This window comes from Camelina sativa, chromosome 5 (assembly GCF_000633955.1).
Source record: "Camelina sativa cultivar DH55 chromosome 5, Cs, whole genome shotgun sequence".
Lineage (NCBI taxonomy): Eukaryota > Viridiplantae > Streptophyta > Magnoliopsida > Brassicales > Brassicaceae > Camelina > Camelina sativa.
The window spans coordinates 5897624-5914829 of record NC_025689.1 but is presented as its reverse complement, the minus strand read 5'-3'; the positions used below and the strand labels follow the sequence as shown (position 1 = coordinate 5914829).

Here is a 17206-nt window from a genome sequence, read left to right as displayed (position 1 = left end):
AAATTGTTTAATATAAGTTCTATTGGTTATTAGTTATATATCCATCTTATATTTATACATATTTTCAATTGTTAAAAATAAGTTATTTTGGTTTTTAGTTATATATCCATAAGTTATTAGTTATATACTCTATAATATTATAACAGAAAACAATAAGTTTGAATTAAATGAAACTGAAAATAAGAGAAACATTTTAACTTACTACTAAATCTTTTAGTTATAACTTAGATTCAAGTCTTGACAACAAATTAAAAAAAAACGACAAACGTAGTTTCATTATTAAAACACCAAATTAAAAACAATCTCTTCCCACTTCCAGCATCTTCAGCATCTCTCAATCACTTCCACCATCTACAGCAGTTTGGTACTCTAGCCTGCATAATTTCAGTTAGATCATATTAGTCAATAATTTTTTTTTTTTTTTATTAAAATTGAAATTGATCAAATCACCTCATCTTGAAATCTTGGACTTCTGCAATTGGAGGATTAAAATGAATCCTTGATACCAACGGGGTAGAGTACAGTTCAATTCGTTTACCTATTAATTCCAAAGATATAAACTATGTTTCAATCAAACAAATCTCTACATACTTATGTCCAATAACTATAGATATTTTCTAAGAACCAATCAAATGATTCCTTGTCCTATTATAAGNGTTGTCCTATTATAAATTGTGGTATAAACATTCGACTGATCAAAATCGTACAAATTAAAATTACTATCCATAAAAATCTAGAATAACAACTATATAAAGTATAATTTAATTACCGAAACTTGGATATTTGGCATGCCAAAACTGCAATACTGCAACAACATGGTAACATCCTGTTGCCAACCAATTGTCGTTAAAAAAGGTGGCTGTCTCATTATATGCCACGCAGCTTATATCCATACCACTATGAAACAATCAAACATAGTTTCAGTATATCTATACTATTAAAAAAGCTTGATATAAAACTGACCTAAGATTTTAGTGAAAATTTTAACGAACCTCAAATCACGGATTGAAAACCGTAAGATCCTCATAATCTCATTAGGAACCTCCACATTTGGATCATGTGCATGGATCATTGATTCGACATCGATCACTTCGCCCATGATGTCTGGTAGAAAACGGGAATATAGTTCTTAGATTAATATTACGGATCCATCAAAATATAGTTAAGTTCAGATAACTTGTTAAAATATTTGAAACTTACCTAGTGGACGTTGTGTGACAGAATGAAATCCATCAAACACTCTGTCAATAGTTTGGAGTTCAAAGAAGTGATTGTTGGAAACAACTTCTGAATTTTCCACGATGGTGTCATTGGAGAAAATGATCTTATGATCATTATGAGTGTGCTTCAGACGTCTCTCATGGTAACACACCGAGAAATTGGAAACAATCTTCCAATCATTTTCAGCAATTTGATTGTTGAAAATTTGGAACAGATCCGGAGAAATTGTTGTTTCAATTTTTTCACCCTATATTCAAAAAATGTAACAATTAATGAAAAAACAAATTTTTATATTTTCCCAAACAGTCATGAATTTACGAAGATAATGTATAGATACTTACGAAGACATCACAAAGGATTAGATGAATTGTGGAACCTTCCTCAGACTCCTTCCTCCATTTCCTCAAGATCTTAACTTGAATCTTCTGGCTTGATGTCCATGTGAGAAGATCCTTAACTCTATCATAAATAGCCATTTTGTGTGATCGGTGTTTTTTTTTTGTCAAGAATCGATAAAGATAATAGAAGGTAACTTCTAAAATGACAAATATTGGTTCCTTTTATAGTCAATACACGTCGTTTATGAATCGTTACAACGATTTGTTAATATATTGACAACTACGACGATTTATTAATTAAGAATAAATATTTATAATGCAAAATATATAATAACCGCTTATATTCTTTGATATCTTTTTAACAATATTCGTATACCCTTATTGGAAATATAAATGTTACGTAATCATTACAGTTAGAGAAAACAAAAAAGGTAAACAATGGGAATCGAAATCTTACTGTTTCAAAAATGGCATGCATTGGTCTTAGATGTACCGTAAATTATGTTCAAATTTTTAATGGCATGCATATGTCAATCATGAATTATACTCTGACAAAAAAAATCTTTGAAATTGAAGGTATTATGCATAATTTGGTAAAAAGATATATTTGAACATAATTTCAAGATTTGAAAAGAGTAATTGGCATAATATCCGCAAATATAGGTCCAAAATCTAAACAACAAAGAGCTGAACTTATTCAAATAAAAAACAAATGAAAGTTTTTAACGAAATTAACAGTAAACTTGATCAATCTTAAGGTTACACCGAATCATTAGAATCACTCTCATCTTCTTCTGAGCCGTTATAATCTTCATCGTCTGATGATTCATGAAAACAAAGACTGCGAAAGATAAAGGAACACAATAGTTAAAACAGCTTATAGTAATGATTCCATATTAATAATCTGTCATAGTATAGATGTTATAGATGAACTTACAGTGCAGGATCTGTAGTGAATGGTCTTGCTTCGTTACCAAGTAAAAGTTTAGAACATCTTATTTGAGACATTAGACAACGGTGACCTTTAAAAAAAAAGAAAGTGACAAATCTTATATTTGATCTATTGGCTTATCTAGTACAAAATGCTAATATATTGCTTAGTACCTTCAAAGACAGAGATTCTCCAAAACATAAGCAGACACAATACTGGTTCACTGGCATAGGAAGGACTCGCAACATATTGTTCCCATTTTTCCCGAAATTCAGAACATGTATCACCGACGGCAATACATTGAATCTGTTCGTTACTTTACAATAAACAAATTAACAATGGACAACTTCAGTGGTTTCTTCTATGTATTATTTTCAATGGCAAATATAAATCAAATGGGGTAGTACTTCTTTAAAAAATTTATAAACTTTTAACTTACTTGATGTCAATTACAGTAAAGCGAAGAACATCTTTCAGACCATTGAATCCAACTTCATTTTCCAGAAAAACAATTTTACGCGGTAGATTTACTCTTACCACCGTTCCACACAAATCTGAAATTGATTGAAAAGAGCAAAGAAATTAAAAAAACTATGAATCTAAGGAAATAATGTTTTATTAAAACTGTAAGTTAAACAGTATATTTAAATAAAATTACCAACACAACAATTTCTCTCATCTTCTGCGGCATTTTCAACTGTTAGTGCATCTATTAGATGGAAAAAGTTGTCTGGACATCTAGGAGGGATTCCAGTGATGCGAGTTTGGCTAGTGATCAATATTTCAGAAGAATTGTTACAATTCCTGTAAATATTCTGATTTTCAATAACCTGGAACTTGTAAAGAAGAAACCATCGTCCTTCTTGCAACAAATCTATGTACTGATCAAAGTAAAGCTGACTTCGGAGTTTAGCTTGAATTCTTGTTCCCTAAAATATATAAAAACTAATTTCAGATTTAAATATTAAGAAGAAGGATATAAATGGATTGTTACCTTCTCATCAACCAAGATCAAACAAATGTAGGTAGGCTGCATTATGATTATTTCGGGTATCCAGAGCCTCAGTACTTTAACAGCAACACTCAACCTATCTGTTGATGGATTCAAATCCTCTATGTATGCAACCATTTTTTGGTTTGGTTCTTGATTATTTTGGAGAAAGAAGAAAGATGATGAAAGGTGAGAGGTTAGAATATTTTAGATAATAGATATATAGTAAATGTTTTATCGTGAATGAAGTTTGAAGTTGCAAAAAAAATTAAAAAAAAAAAAAATATATATATATATATATATCTAGAAAAGAGGAATATGAAAAGTGATTGGAAGTTACTTACAAATTTATGTCGGTTTTTTTTTTGTCAGTTCGAAATTGAAGTAATCAAGGCGAAGACTTTGAAAATAACAAAAAATTTATGTTTGGTGTATAATCCATACATGCAATGGTTAAATTTGATCGAAACTATACATTGTAATAGATTAATTCATATTTATATTGTACTAATACTAAATTAGACAGTCTGCTTGAATTGCAGTTTTTACTAATCGCATGTACTGCAATAAAAATTAGAATCAGTATAAATTTCTTTTACATTTATAGATACATGATGAAACTGATGCTACTTCAAAGTAGATTTCATCATCATATACTCCATTGAAACTATGATTCTTAGAAGTCTAATTCATCATCAATGTCTCTGTTGAAAGAGATCCTTATTTTACTATATTGAAGATTTCTAAATTAAATAATTGAGTACAATATTCTAAAGTATAGAAAAAAACTAAACAGTCAAATATCTAGTAAAATAAATTAAGTTTTGAACAAATAAATTATAAACAATAAAAATACCATATAAATAACCAAAGCAAAATAATATTAAAAACTGAACCAAATAAATAACCAACAAAGTTTTAAAATAAGCATTTAAAAATGCTTTTTATTGTTCAAAGGAAAAATGTGAAAATAATTGGAAACCAAACGTGGAGTAGGACTATGTTTTTCCGTGATCAACATCTTCACAGCTAATGACTTCATTCAAATCCTTGGTAGGATAATCTCCTTTATCTTCGGTGAAATCAGTAGACTGATCGGAACATTTTTTTTTGCTTGTAGATGATTGATCAATGTTTGGGTCTGTGGCTTCTGTTTTGCGCTTCGACGAAGGAGTTGAACTGGAAGAATGATCAGTTTCATAAGGCTCAGTGCCATTAGTAATCATCAGTGATGCCTGCACGTAAAAAAGTATATACATTAGATGTTTCTGATAGCACTATATAGATATATAGAAACTATATTTAATAAAAAAAGGCAAACCTGTTCAGAGGTGAGACTAATTCTGTCAATAGTATTTTCAGATGCTTCATTACTAATTTCCATGAATTTATTGCCTTCCCAGACATTAGCAACCTTGTAACTATCATTAGCACCAGAAAGATTGTCCCCACCAATACATATCAGAAATTGAAAGGTCTTCCCACACACAGCCTTAATCTGATCAGGGATCAAAGTAGGATCCGTAATCTGCATATTCGATATTGTGAATGATTCCATATTTTGTTAAAAATCTAACCAAGGAATTTAAAAATATACCTCTTCAAATGAACCATTTAGGATTTCAGCTGCGGAAACACCAACAATTTTTGATGCCCAACTATCAAACATGAAAATTTTGGTTTCACCACTCTTGTCCCAAACGTGGACATGTAATTTGTACCTAAAGAGGAATTAATCATCTAATAGATAAACCAACAAATATTCATATTTCAAAATATATGACAAATAATTAGAAGACTTACTTAGGCTCAATCAACGTGGCCCACTCGTTACAGGTTTCACACCTCCACCTTGGTTTGCTTGGTTTCTTAACATCTTCCACTTTAATTGACAGGTCCTCTTTATCAACCTTCTTATTACACTTTCGACAGCTAATGTAGAACCAACCCCAATCTGTATCGATTGCTGAAATAGTACATGCGATTCTACATTTTCCTACCTATCAAAATAATATTACATCCTTAAGCTTATAACTCATACATTTTCCAAAATAGATTATGTTAATATATTGTTAGACTATTAATAAATGTAAAATACCTCTGTTTCAGCAAGTACGTCAGCAATCATTTGCAAAGGAAAGTCAAGACCACTCTTGGAGCCAGACGGGTTATAAACTCTCTTTCCACCAGAATTGGTAATTGTTAAAGCCAATTGATCCGCAGGAAGACTAAAATGAAAAAGAGGAATAGTAAATCATAATGAAACATATTGTTGATTAATAATTTCATAGCTATTTGAATTTACATGTTCTGAAAAGCCTCCATCTCTGGTAACTGAGGATTGATCATCAAGATAGAAGAATCGAAAGCATTCTCAATGTATCGTTTTTCTGAAATGAAATATAAATATGATACAGTAGTTAAATGTTTTCTAAAAATACTTTTGATAAATATTCTGTGCCCTAGAAATTAAATGTATAAATATTATGCGTACTGTTACCTTTATAGCTGTTTTGTTTAACAAAGCGTAGGAAACACATAACCATTCCATCACTTGAATCATTGATAGCACGATCTAAAGCTTCAGCGTAGGTTTCCCATAGAGTACATGATAATCGTTTATCCCTAAATAAGAATTTTAACAGACATAGATTATATTAAAATAGTATAACGTATAAGCATGAAAATCTATATAAAATAGATTTTAAATAGTATAATGTATAAGCATGAAAATATATATATTATTTTTGTTATGAACAAAAAAAATCTAAAAATATATATTTAGATTTATAATATTACTCAGTGTCTCTTATCTCAAACTCAATTTTCTTCCTGGTAATGTTGTTACGACTTGTGATTTCTTCTAAACCTCCAGAACTGACTACTTGACCAATAACGTCTGTAAATATAAATAATACAACTATTAATAAAATCATCTTTGTAAATTAGTAACAAAATATATGTATTATGAAATTACCTAGCAGGAGATTTTTGTCAAGATTTCCAGCAAGTATACTATCAAACGATGTGAATGATAGGTAATGATCATCAGATACATTTTCAGAAGGAATAATTGTGGTACCATATCTGGTACTAATCTTATACTTAATAAGAGAAGGACGCAAGTAGGATGTACAGAGATTCAAACCAAAAGTTGATATAACTTTCCAAGATCCAGGCTTCAATTCAGATTCAAACTTTTTGATATGATCCTTTCTGATAGAAGCTCCTATTTTGTCACCCTATATAAAACAAAAAAAAAACTCTTAGAATGAATTGATATTAATATATTAGCAAAAGAATAATAAATCTATACTTAAAATACATACTGTTTCGTCAGCGAGAATTAGTTCGAGTGATTCACCAAGTTTAGCGGTATTCATTTTCCAACTGTGGAGAATTTTGACTTGAATACGCCAAGCGTTTTTGTATGGTTTTAGGTCTTTCAAAGGAGTGTAAGATAGGGGTAGAGCCATCATTTTGTGTAACGAAGTAAAAATCGTTATTTTAGTATAATAATCCAATAGAAAGTTCTCAATATATTTATAGTTATAATTCATTGATTTAGGTTATCACTTATAAGTTAAGATTTGATATCAGGAATATACGCAAAATATATTTACTTGCTTGATTCGTTACAACTGATAAACGAATATTCCTTTGAAAATTTGATCGTAAAAGATTAGTTCATAATTGTAACATCGGAAATCAAGGAATTAAACAAAATATGGTAACTTGAATATTCGTTTTATAAGATTTTAACTGAATCAGAAAAATTTCCTTTTAAATTAATATTTGTTATGATATGTTTCGGTAATTAAGTAAATATTCAAATTCTTCGGTATTAAAATTTATGAAATCAGAGTGTTTGCCTATAACGAATGGGTTTGTTTGGGATCTTAATTAACTAATCTTGAATTAAATAATAAACTGGATCCGAAAAATATTATTCTCGAACACAAACAGATCCGGTGGTTATTTTCCTTCTATTGTCGGTTTTTTTAAGGATCCGCGTCCCGACCCGTTTTTTTTAAAGTAATCGACCGAGGGCATTTTCGTCATTTGTCAAAATCGAAACTATAGGTTAATTAGATTAAATTTTGTGATTCTCTAATCATTTTTAATGAAAAACCTACCAAAACCAAGTCATGGTCCATTTTTACTCTAGAGAGTACTTCTGCTTTAATAGTATAGATGAAACCAAAACTCAAGTCTAACCGGTCTCGTCTTTGTCTTACTTAAGCGATAATTATTATAGTTCCAACGTCAAGGTAATTTCTTCCTCTCGGTACTACACCAAACGCGCATAGTAGTAACCTACACTCTTCACTTCTAAGAAATGTTAAAATTAGTTACAGGTCCAAATCCAAAAAATTTTGACATCTTAGATAATTTCCTTACTAAAATCGTTCAAGTCACAACAATTTGAAAGTTTTTAACATAAGTTGTCATCAGTCGAACAATTCATAACAAAAGTTGCAATAACTACAACTATACAAAAAAGAAAATGGTGTCCAATGGATTGAAATAGGTATATGTTAGGCCCATTCGAAAGTAAATGTCTATTCTGGGTGTGAAGCCCAATACGTTTTTGTTAAAACGCATAGAAGGGTAAAAACGTCATTTAAATGTTTATAGTTCTCTTTTATTTTTGGGGGAGTGACTGATTTGAATGAAAAAATTGAGAACCGGAAAAAAAGGTGAGCCGAAGTCGAAGCCTTTGGACCCGTTTTCTCTTTTAATTTAATTTTACTCTCTCTCCATTCATTCCCTTCCTCCTCCTCCTCCTCTTCTTCTCCCTTCATTTGCTTTTTTGTTTGTTCCTCTCTTCTTCTCCTTCTTCATCCTCCAGCCGCTACAAAGTTTTGTTTTTTTTTTTCTTAGTTTTCTTCAGGTAATTTTTGATACCCTTTCGATTGTGTGATCTTCGAACAGTCCCCCCAATTACGTTGATTTTTTTTAATCCAATCATCGACTTTGAATGCATATCGTTTCTTCTAATTTCTGAGTGTTGTTTTATTGGATCTGTGGGTCTTATAACAATCACTTGTACTTATATGTTTCATCGAATTCAATCAATCGTATACTCATCTCACCCATTTGTTATTTGTTTAATCTAAACCGCGACTGATGTTTTCAAATTGTCTATTTTATTAAAAATCCTTTATTTATATATTTGTTCTGGTTGAATTTTATAATATTTGTACTTGATTCTGGATCTACAATATTCCTTCTTCTTCCATTTTTAAGGTTTGATTTTTTATTGATTTGTCGTTGACAACAAAAAAAAAAGGATTGGTCTTTGTATTGTTTCCCCCATATCTGAATTGGTGAAATGTATGATTAAAAATTTGATCTTTATGTGTTTTTGGTTTGCAGAAAGGTAGAAGAAAATGGCTGACGGTGAAGACATTCAACCTCTTGTTTGCGACAATGGAACTGGAATGGTTAAGGTGTGTGTGCTGTGATTCTTTCTCTCTCTCTTTTGATCACGTTGTTGATGACTGATCCTAGTATGAACAAACAATGTAGCCTTTTGTTTTTGGTTTTATAAGATTATATGTTGTTTTTGTATTGAGTATAGGCTGGTTTTGCTGGGGATGATGCACCTCGAGCTGTGTTTCCTAGTATTGTGGGTCGTCCTCGTCACACCGGTGTGATGGTTGGGATGGGACAAAAGGATGCTTATGTTGGAGACGAAGCTCAATCCAAGCGTGGTATTCTAACTCTCAAGTACCCGATTGAGCATGGCATTGTTAACAACTGGGATGACATGGAGAAGATTTGGCATCACACTTTTTACAATGAGCTACGTGTTGCTCCTGAGGAGCATCCTATTCTACTCACTGAGGCACCTCTTAACCCGAAAGCTAATCGTGAGAAGATGACTCAGATCATGTTTGAGACTTTTAATGCCCCTGCTATGTATGTCGCTATTCAGGCTGTTCTTTCTCTTTACGCTAGTGGTCGTACTACTGGTGAGTGAACCCCTTTCGTGTTCTCTCTTATGGGATTAACAGAAGCTTTAGTATTTTGGACTTGTTTGCAGAACAAGATGTAAAGCTTTTGTATTATGAATGTGTTTTAGGTATTGTGCTTGACTCTGGAGATGGTGTGAGCCACACTGTTCCTATCTATGAGGGTTATGCTCTTCCACATGCGATCCTTCGTCTTGATCTTGCTGGTCGTGACCTCACTGATGCGCTCATGAAGATCCTTACCGAGCGTGGTTACTCTTTCACCACCACAGCAGAGCGTGAAATTGTCAGAGACATAAAGGAGAAGCTTTGCTACATTGCTCTTGACTACGAGCAGGAGCTTGAGACCGCCAAAACAAGCTCAGCTGTTGAGAAGAACTACGAGCTACCTGATGGGCAAGTGATCACCATTGGATCTGAGCGGTTCCGTTGCCCTGAGGTTCTTTACCAGCCATCTATGATTGGTATGGAGAATGCTGGTATCCATGAAACCACCTATAACTCCATTATGAAGTGTGATGTCGATATCAGAAAGGACTTGTATGGTAACATTGTGCTCAGTGGTGGAACCACAATGTTCCCGGGAATCGCAGACAGAATGAGCAAAGAGATCACTGCTTTGGCTCCAAGCAGCATGAAGATCAAAGTCGTTGCTCCTCCCGAGAGGAAATACTCTGTCTGGATTGGAGGCTCCATCTTGGCCTCCCTCAGTACCTTCCAGCAGGTACACTTAGTCCTATATTAAAGTCTCTTGCTAGACTAACTCGGTTAATTACTGAAACTATGTTTTGAATTGTGCAGATGTGGATCGCAAAGGCAGAGTACGACGAGTCAGGTCCATCGATTGTTCACAGGAAATGCTTCTGAGTTCAATGTTGATCGTTTTTCAGAGAAGAAGCACCGCCGGGGTTTTTCCGACCAGTCCTCAAGCCGGGTTTTTAATCTTCCGTTATTCTGCTCTTTGGTTTTGTTCTTTTATGTTTTTGAATTCATGCCAAATACATTTTCAAGGATTTATGGTAATCTGTTTGTAGTATGGTTAAAGTCTAATGCAACTGTGTTTTTTGAGTGAATAAGTTATAACACCTCTTTTCTCTTTAATTATTATTATGTAACAATTTGTTTTCTGTATTTTATCTTACATTACCCTAATCTAATTTAAATATGTAAAACTTATTATCGATTTTATTTATAAAAGATGGACTTGACTGAATTAAACACCAAGCTTGAGAAAACAAAGCCATAGATAAACACTGAAGTGGTAAAAAGGAACAAAGGTGAATGGAAGAAGCTAAGTAACAAATACAAAGCTGAGTTACAGAATCCAATAGTCTGATCAAAGAAAGAAAAAGAAAAAAAAAACCAAAAAAAATAAGCTTACATTACATTACAACAAAGAGTTTAGGAGGCAGTTTAAGGGCGGTCTAATCTGCAACCCATGTGCTGTTCAAGAAATTTGGTGAGTCTGATATGTTTAGAGGTCCATTGATCTGCCAGCTTCTGTTCTTTGGCCTCGGCATCTCTCCTCAAACCAACTAGCTGTTCTCTGTACTCTCCTTCGATCTTCTCCATTGCACTCTTCTGCTCTTCCCTCAGAGCTTTCATCTTAGCCTCAATCTCCTCCATCTTCTCCCTTTGTCTACACGACTTCTCTGACTCTAGCTGCAGCTCCAGTCGTCTTAGCCTCCATGCGGCCTCTTTTTTATGCTCCGCCCAAGCTCTATGCCCTTCCTCTAACTCTCTACAACACTCCACAAGTTCTGAGAAGAACACACCCTCGCTACTCCCACTACAAGACGGCATCATATTCCCTAACACAAGTCCCCCTGGACCGCTCTCTACTCTCTCGGGGTGCTGCTGCTGCAGCCACGGGATTGGCGGTTGAGGTGCGGCTGAAGCCACGGTGGAAGGCGATAATGTTAAAGTCACCGATGGAGGTCTCACGACAACATTGTTCCCATTGTTAGAAGTAGCTAACCAAGGAGGGATCACAGGGTTAGGAGGCTGAACTTGCTGATCAGAATGTAGAAATCCTCCATTCGAGTTAGCCATCACCACAGTGGTAGCAGCGGCAGCAGCAGCAGAAGGAACAACGTTAGACCTCTCTTTCACAAGCTTCTCAGCAAAACTCTCAAGAATGCGATCGTACTTGCTCTCGTCAATAGGCTCAACTCTCTTGTTACTCTCTTTCTCTTCTCTCTGTTGCTTCTCTTTAAAGACTTCCCACCACTTCCCTAACCGTTTGGCCGTCCTCCCGGGAACCTCCGCAGCAATCTTCTTCCACTTGTTGCCGTGTTTCTCCTGAAGACGGATCACAAGCCTCTGCTCTTCCTCAGTCAAAGAACCTTTCTTGATCCCTGGCTTAAGATAATTCTTCCATCGTTCAAGACAAGACTTGGCGTCGCGGTTCAAAGGTTTGTTCATACGCTCAGAGACAAGATGCCATTCTCTCGGACCGAACTGTCTAACATAAGCACGTAACAATGCATCTTCTTCACCACTCCAACGTTGCCTCTCTTTCATCTCCTCCTGACATCACTTCTTCCCATCTCACCATCCTTGTTCATCTCTACCAATTTCAAAATCAACCCTTTTCATAAATTCCCACAATTTATAAACATCTACAAGATCTGACACTAAACTTTCTAAACTTAGAAGAAAAAAAAACTCCAATTTGGGATCAGAAAGTCTAAAAACTTGTAACAAACTCAAGAATCTTCAAGAAATGAAAAATGAGAAAAAAACTTTGACAAGGGTTATAAGCAAAAACTAGGAATGATTAGTTATCATCATCATCAGTTCATCACTATACAAAACCAAACAGGGGAAATTAATGCTGACCCCAAACACTATTAACATACCCCTATTAAGAAGATAAGAGAGTTGAATTATAAATGATTATAATATAAAAAAACAAAAAAGTGCTCACCAAATAATATTGAAAAGGAAGACAATCCCAAACTCTAAAGCAACTTCCATCACACACACACACACACAGGACTACAGGAGTTGTTTTTCTAGTTGGAGAAGAAAATGGAAGAGAGAAAAACGAAAAAAAGACCAAAGTGAGAGAGGCTTTTAAAACCAGACGACGTACACGATTAGACCACAGAGACGGCAAAAATTATTATTATTATTAAAGAAAAAAAGAAGAAAAAAGTTTACCGACTGAGACACAGACGTTTTTCCCTTTTTCACACAAGTGGGGGGAAAAAAAAACATTTCTGACAGAGGCGCGTGGAGGTAAAAAAAGTTGAAATTCCATAAGTTTGTTGTTACCAATATTAGTTTTTGTTTTTTTTTAATAGAAAAAATCGAAAATCATATCACATTGGGATCTCAATATTCATTTCAATCACATTATGAAATAAAAAATTTAAATATTTAAAAATATTGGATATACGTAGATGCTTTCAGTTTTAGAAGCCAAAAATCGCCAAAAGTTAATTGTACTTTAGTGGCTGAATATATTGTATTTTATTATATAAATTTGTTAGGTTGATATTTCAGAAAATTACTTATATTTGCTAATCGTAAATCTGCAAAGTGCAAAAGAATGATAGAAGAATCAGAAAAAATATTGCTCTATTTAAACTCTTTGGCACACTCAAAACAGTTAAACGTACGTTTATGTCCAATTTAAATAACAATTAAATTTTTCACTAAAGCCAAAAGAAAAATACAATAATAAAGTCATTTTAAAACTTGTTAATCTACTTTATATCCTTTCAAAATTTTCTATTCTAAAATGGTTTACTAATAAACAAAAAAAAAAATTAGAAAGATGAAAGTTTTTGCAATGATAATGGAATAGAAATGAGAATACAAAAGTTTTTGTGATGATAAGAGAAAAAAAAAAACATTACTAGCATCGCAAGAAGATAAAAAAAAAAAAAACAATTAAAGTTTAGGTTATTATTACTGTTTTTTTCTTTTCTATAGTAGTAATATATTAGTAAAATAATTAACTAGTTTTAGAAAGGATTAAAAAAATTAAATTGTTTAAATGTACTAGAAGTCTAGACCTAATAAACACACTTTTTGAATATTGTTTGCCATTTGAAAATCAATTTTCTAATAATCATGTACTATGTCCTTGAATATAAATAGATTTTACATATAAATTAGTAATGAAAAAGTTTTTTTTCTGTGGTTAAAAAACTGGATTTGACGTATGAGTAATTAGGGGGATGAGGACTGAGGAGAACACGTGTCAGAAAATGGGAACGGTATCTTTTGGGAGGCGAAAGCATGTAAGTGTGTAAATGGTCCCCCCCTTCCTACATTAGTCCCTACCAAAACATACTTTTTCCTTGTTCCATCACATCCGACTACCACTACTCTCTCTCTCACACACCTTTGCTACCATGCACCAATATGCGTATTTTAGTATCTTCTCCGAGTCCTATAATCAGGCAGACAACACTTTCACTCTTTTATTTATTATCGCCTCTCTCTCTACTACTACTACAGTACTACTACTAGTCTCACTCTCTCTATCACCCCCTCGACCTCGAGAGTATCTTAGCTTATTACTATAACAATTTAGGCAACCAACCACATAAATATGATAACACTTTCTATATATGACGTCACTCTAATGCTTACAATTTTGTAATAGTAAATTTATTGTTGTAATAGTCATACTGTAATACTATTATACTAACTAATAATGCAATTTGGACAATTCAGATTTGTAATGTAATAGTTGAATAGGAGGAATTTTCGATATAGTTGTAGCAGACTCACCATTATTAAGTCAATACATTATTAAGTTTGCTATGGTTTGCATTTTATCATTTGGTCATGGAAACTTTGTAAAGAGACATGACCCGACATCAAAAAGTTATTTTCATCAAATTAGAATGTTAACTACGAAAAAAAAGTAAAGAGAATTCATAATAAAAACCCCTACAAATATAGTAATATTAAGCTGGACAACTCTACTGAAAAAAAAAAGAAAAAAAAACTTTACTAAAATTTCTGCGAAAATTCAACTTAATATCCACGTTTCTTTAATGTATGATTTTTTATTATTAATATATAAAACTTTCAAGTACATAACTCAAAAATTGAGAAGATCTGCCACTTGAATCAAATACATTTTTAAAAATGCTTTGTGTTAACCAAATATATTCACCTGTTACTACTAGCCAATAATTACGAAACTGAGTCACTCACTTCCAATGTAACACTCAAGAAATTATGATGTAGTTTGATCTTACAGTTCAGATAGATGAGAGAACAGCCAACATGGTAGGTCGGTTTTGTAACCAAAACAAGAAAAGTACGTTGATAGGAGACTAGTGGTGGGCCTTCGATGGGCCTGCTTTGTATTGATTAATTTTTCTTTACATCGATATGAATGATTGGATTACTTGACCGTTTTGTTTACACAAATTCTGTCCTCTTTACATTCAAAATTTGGTAGTATAAGTTTGAGTTAGGGCATGGTTTCCAGTTGCGAATCTTAAGATGTATGATCATGTTTTCCATAGTCAGACCCTTCATAATATTGCATGTCCCTCAGACCTTCAAGACCTAACAAAGGTATATATATTTTTAGAATTTTGATTTTGGGGGAAAATAATAATTTAATGAACTACTAGCAAGAGTATAAAAAATACACTATTGTATATAGAATGTGGAAACAGAGCAAAGACAGTAAATAAAAATAAAGTAAATGCTGATGGAATCAGAGAAATATGTTTATATAAAAGAAAAAAAAAACAAAAAATAATAATGATAAAAGTGAGGGAGATGACATGACATATGAGTTGTCAAATTGAGGCAGATCCCTTCTCTGATCTTCTCTCTGCCATCTCTTGCCTTTTACCTCATGTGCTCCATCCCCTCCGGCTTTTTTGTTTCTCTTTTCTCTTTTTTTTTTTTTTTTTTTTTTTTTTTTTTTTTTTTTTNACTATTTATCAAACTTTTTCCTTACAACTATGAGATATATATATAATTATATATATATATATATATATATTTATTTTTTTTTTTAATGTTTTTTGTTTGGATGCGTTCCTCTTACATGGAATTTTCTTTTAATGGGAAATTTGTTGAAAAATCAAATTTGTCTTTAGTGTTTGTGAAACTATCATTTTTTGGACATCTCGGTAGTTACGCTATTTTAAATTACTGAAATAATGTTATTTGAATTCTTATTTAAATTATATATATATAAATGTAAATAATAACCTTATTAATAAGTTGTACTAAAAATTATCAAGCTCAGAGAAGTAACCGTTAACTAACGTGAATTCAGAAAATTAATTCTGAGCTTGATAATTTTTTTTTTTAGTACAACTTATTAATAAGTTTATAATTTACATTTGTTCTTAAATCTTGGTGTGTTATACGTTCGTGATGAGGATTGATTCGGAGTGGTATAACTCGATTAGCATGCTATAGGGAATTAGGGACCATATGCATAGAAAAATTGGTTCGGTTAATTAACGGTTTTCCTCTCAGTTTTAATGATATGTTGACTGACTAATAGAGTGAAACCGTTAATTATGGCATTGGACTGGATGCTGTGAAATGAGTATTCTTAAATAGCTAGAACATAGGGCGATTAGGTATTATATTGAACCAATTGGAAATTCATCCGTCCTTTCTTGTTTTGCCTTGAGAATTACTTCTAAGTTATTGAACTCCATTTAACTTCTAACTATGATGATATGTGAAATTTTGAGTTTGGGTCGACAAATTAAACTAGGTTCTGGTCATAATTGGGTACGGGGAATATCATGTGTACTGTACTAACTCGTTATTCTAATAATATATAGTTACAGAGGTTATAGTTTTTTAGAGTTCAGGCTATTTATATGGACATGTTTTTCTCTTTTTTGTTAAATATTATATGGACATGTTGTAGTTTGGGTCATGAATCCTTAAACGGGGTGCCCATATATTGTTTTCTGACAAAACATCATGAAATTCACTCGTTCCTTTGCTGATTTCATGTAATCTAACCTGCTTAAATGTTAACTAGAGTTGACGCAGTTTTTGGTTTAGGAATATAATTGTTGAATTAGTAATAGTAATAGTATATTCCTAACAATTATCTTTGTGGTATTGTTGTTGTTTGTTGACGTTCATATATAACACAAAGATAACGAGCACAACATATCACCCAAATCAGCACACGTATCACAAAAATCACAAGCACAACAATCACACATAAAAAAATGTGCAATAAAAAGTAATGACTACGTACCTCTCACAAACTCGCGATGCCGACAACTTATATTAACCTTTTCAGTCCATAAACCACTTGCCTGGGCCAATAACCTTTAAAATCGCAACCTTAATGATGCATATTACAATCAATTGTCTTCACTCTATAATACGCTTAGACAGAAGTCCCACACACGAAATCGAATCCAGCCAGATTTTAAATAAGTATAGAAAAACTTGGCCCAATGGCCCATTACACGGTCCATCAGACTCAATCATAGACTGTCTACATTCACTCTGGCTTTTTATTAGCAGAAGATGACACCAACGAAATAAAATAAAATTTGCTGATAATAATAATACTTAAAAAAAAAAAAAACAAAGTAAAATAATTTCCCAAAGCCACCGGAATTTTTCCCGAGAAAATTAAAGGGAGAAACCCAGGGCTGGAAAATGATATGTCTCTGATCTCTTCTCTCTTCCATAGTATTTAAAAATAAAAATAACATCTCTTGAAGTATTCTTTTGTTTGTCTTCATTGCAAAAAAAAAAAAAAAAAACGTTT

General features: G+C 32.6%; 3 protein-coding genes across 3 annotated transcripts; 1 reads left to right on the top strand and 2 right to left on the bottom strand.

The window, feature by feature from the left end:
* LOC104788932 (replication factor A protein 1-like) lies at positions 6277-6957 on the bottom strand. Its single transcript, XM_019245211.1, has 3 exons — positions 6811-6957; positions 6459-6723; positions 6277-6380 (listed from the first exon to the last, which is right to left on the bottom strand). The coding sequence occupies exons 1-3, from the start codon at positions 6955-6957 to the stop codon at positions 6277-6279; spliced, it is 516 nt and encodes a 171-aa protein (XP_019100756.1).
* Positions 8156-10560, top strand: LOC104785731 (actin-1). Its single transcript, XM_010510997.2, has 5 exons — positions 8156-8375; positions 8861-8934; positions 9066-9459; positions 9570-10183; positions 10261-10560. Exons 2-5 carry the CDS (start codon positions 8875-8877, stop codon positions 10324-10326), a joined length of 1134 nt encoding a protein of 377 aa, XP_010509299.1. The 5' UTR covers positions 8156-8375; positions 8861-8874; the 3' UTR covers positions 10327-10560.
* LOC104785729 (transcription factor AS1-like) lies at positions 10686-12575 on the bottom strand. Its single transcript, XM_010510996.2, has 2 exons — positions 12389-12575; positions 10686-12028 (listed from the first exon to the last, which is right to left on the bottom strand). The coding sequence occupies exon 2, from the start codon at positions 11980-11982 to the stop codon at positions 10873-10875; it is 1110 nt and encodes a 369-aa protein (XP_010509298.1). The 5' UTR covers positions 11983-12028; positions 12389-12575; the 3' UTR covers positions 10686-10872.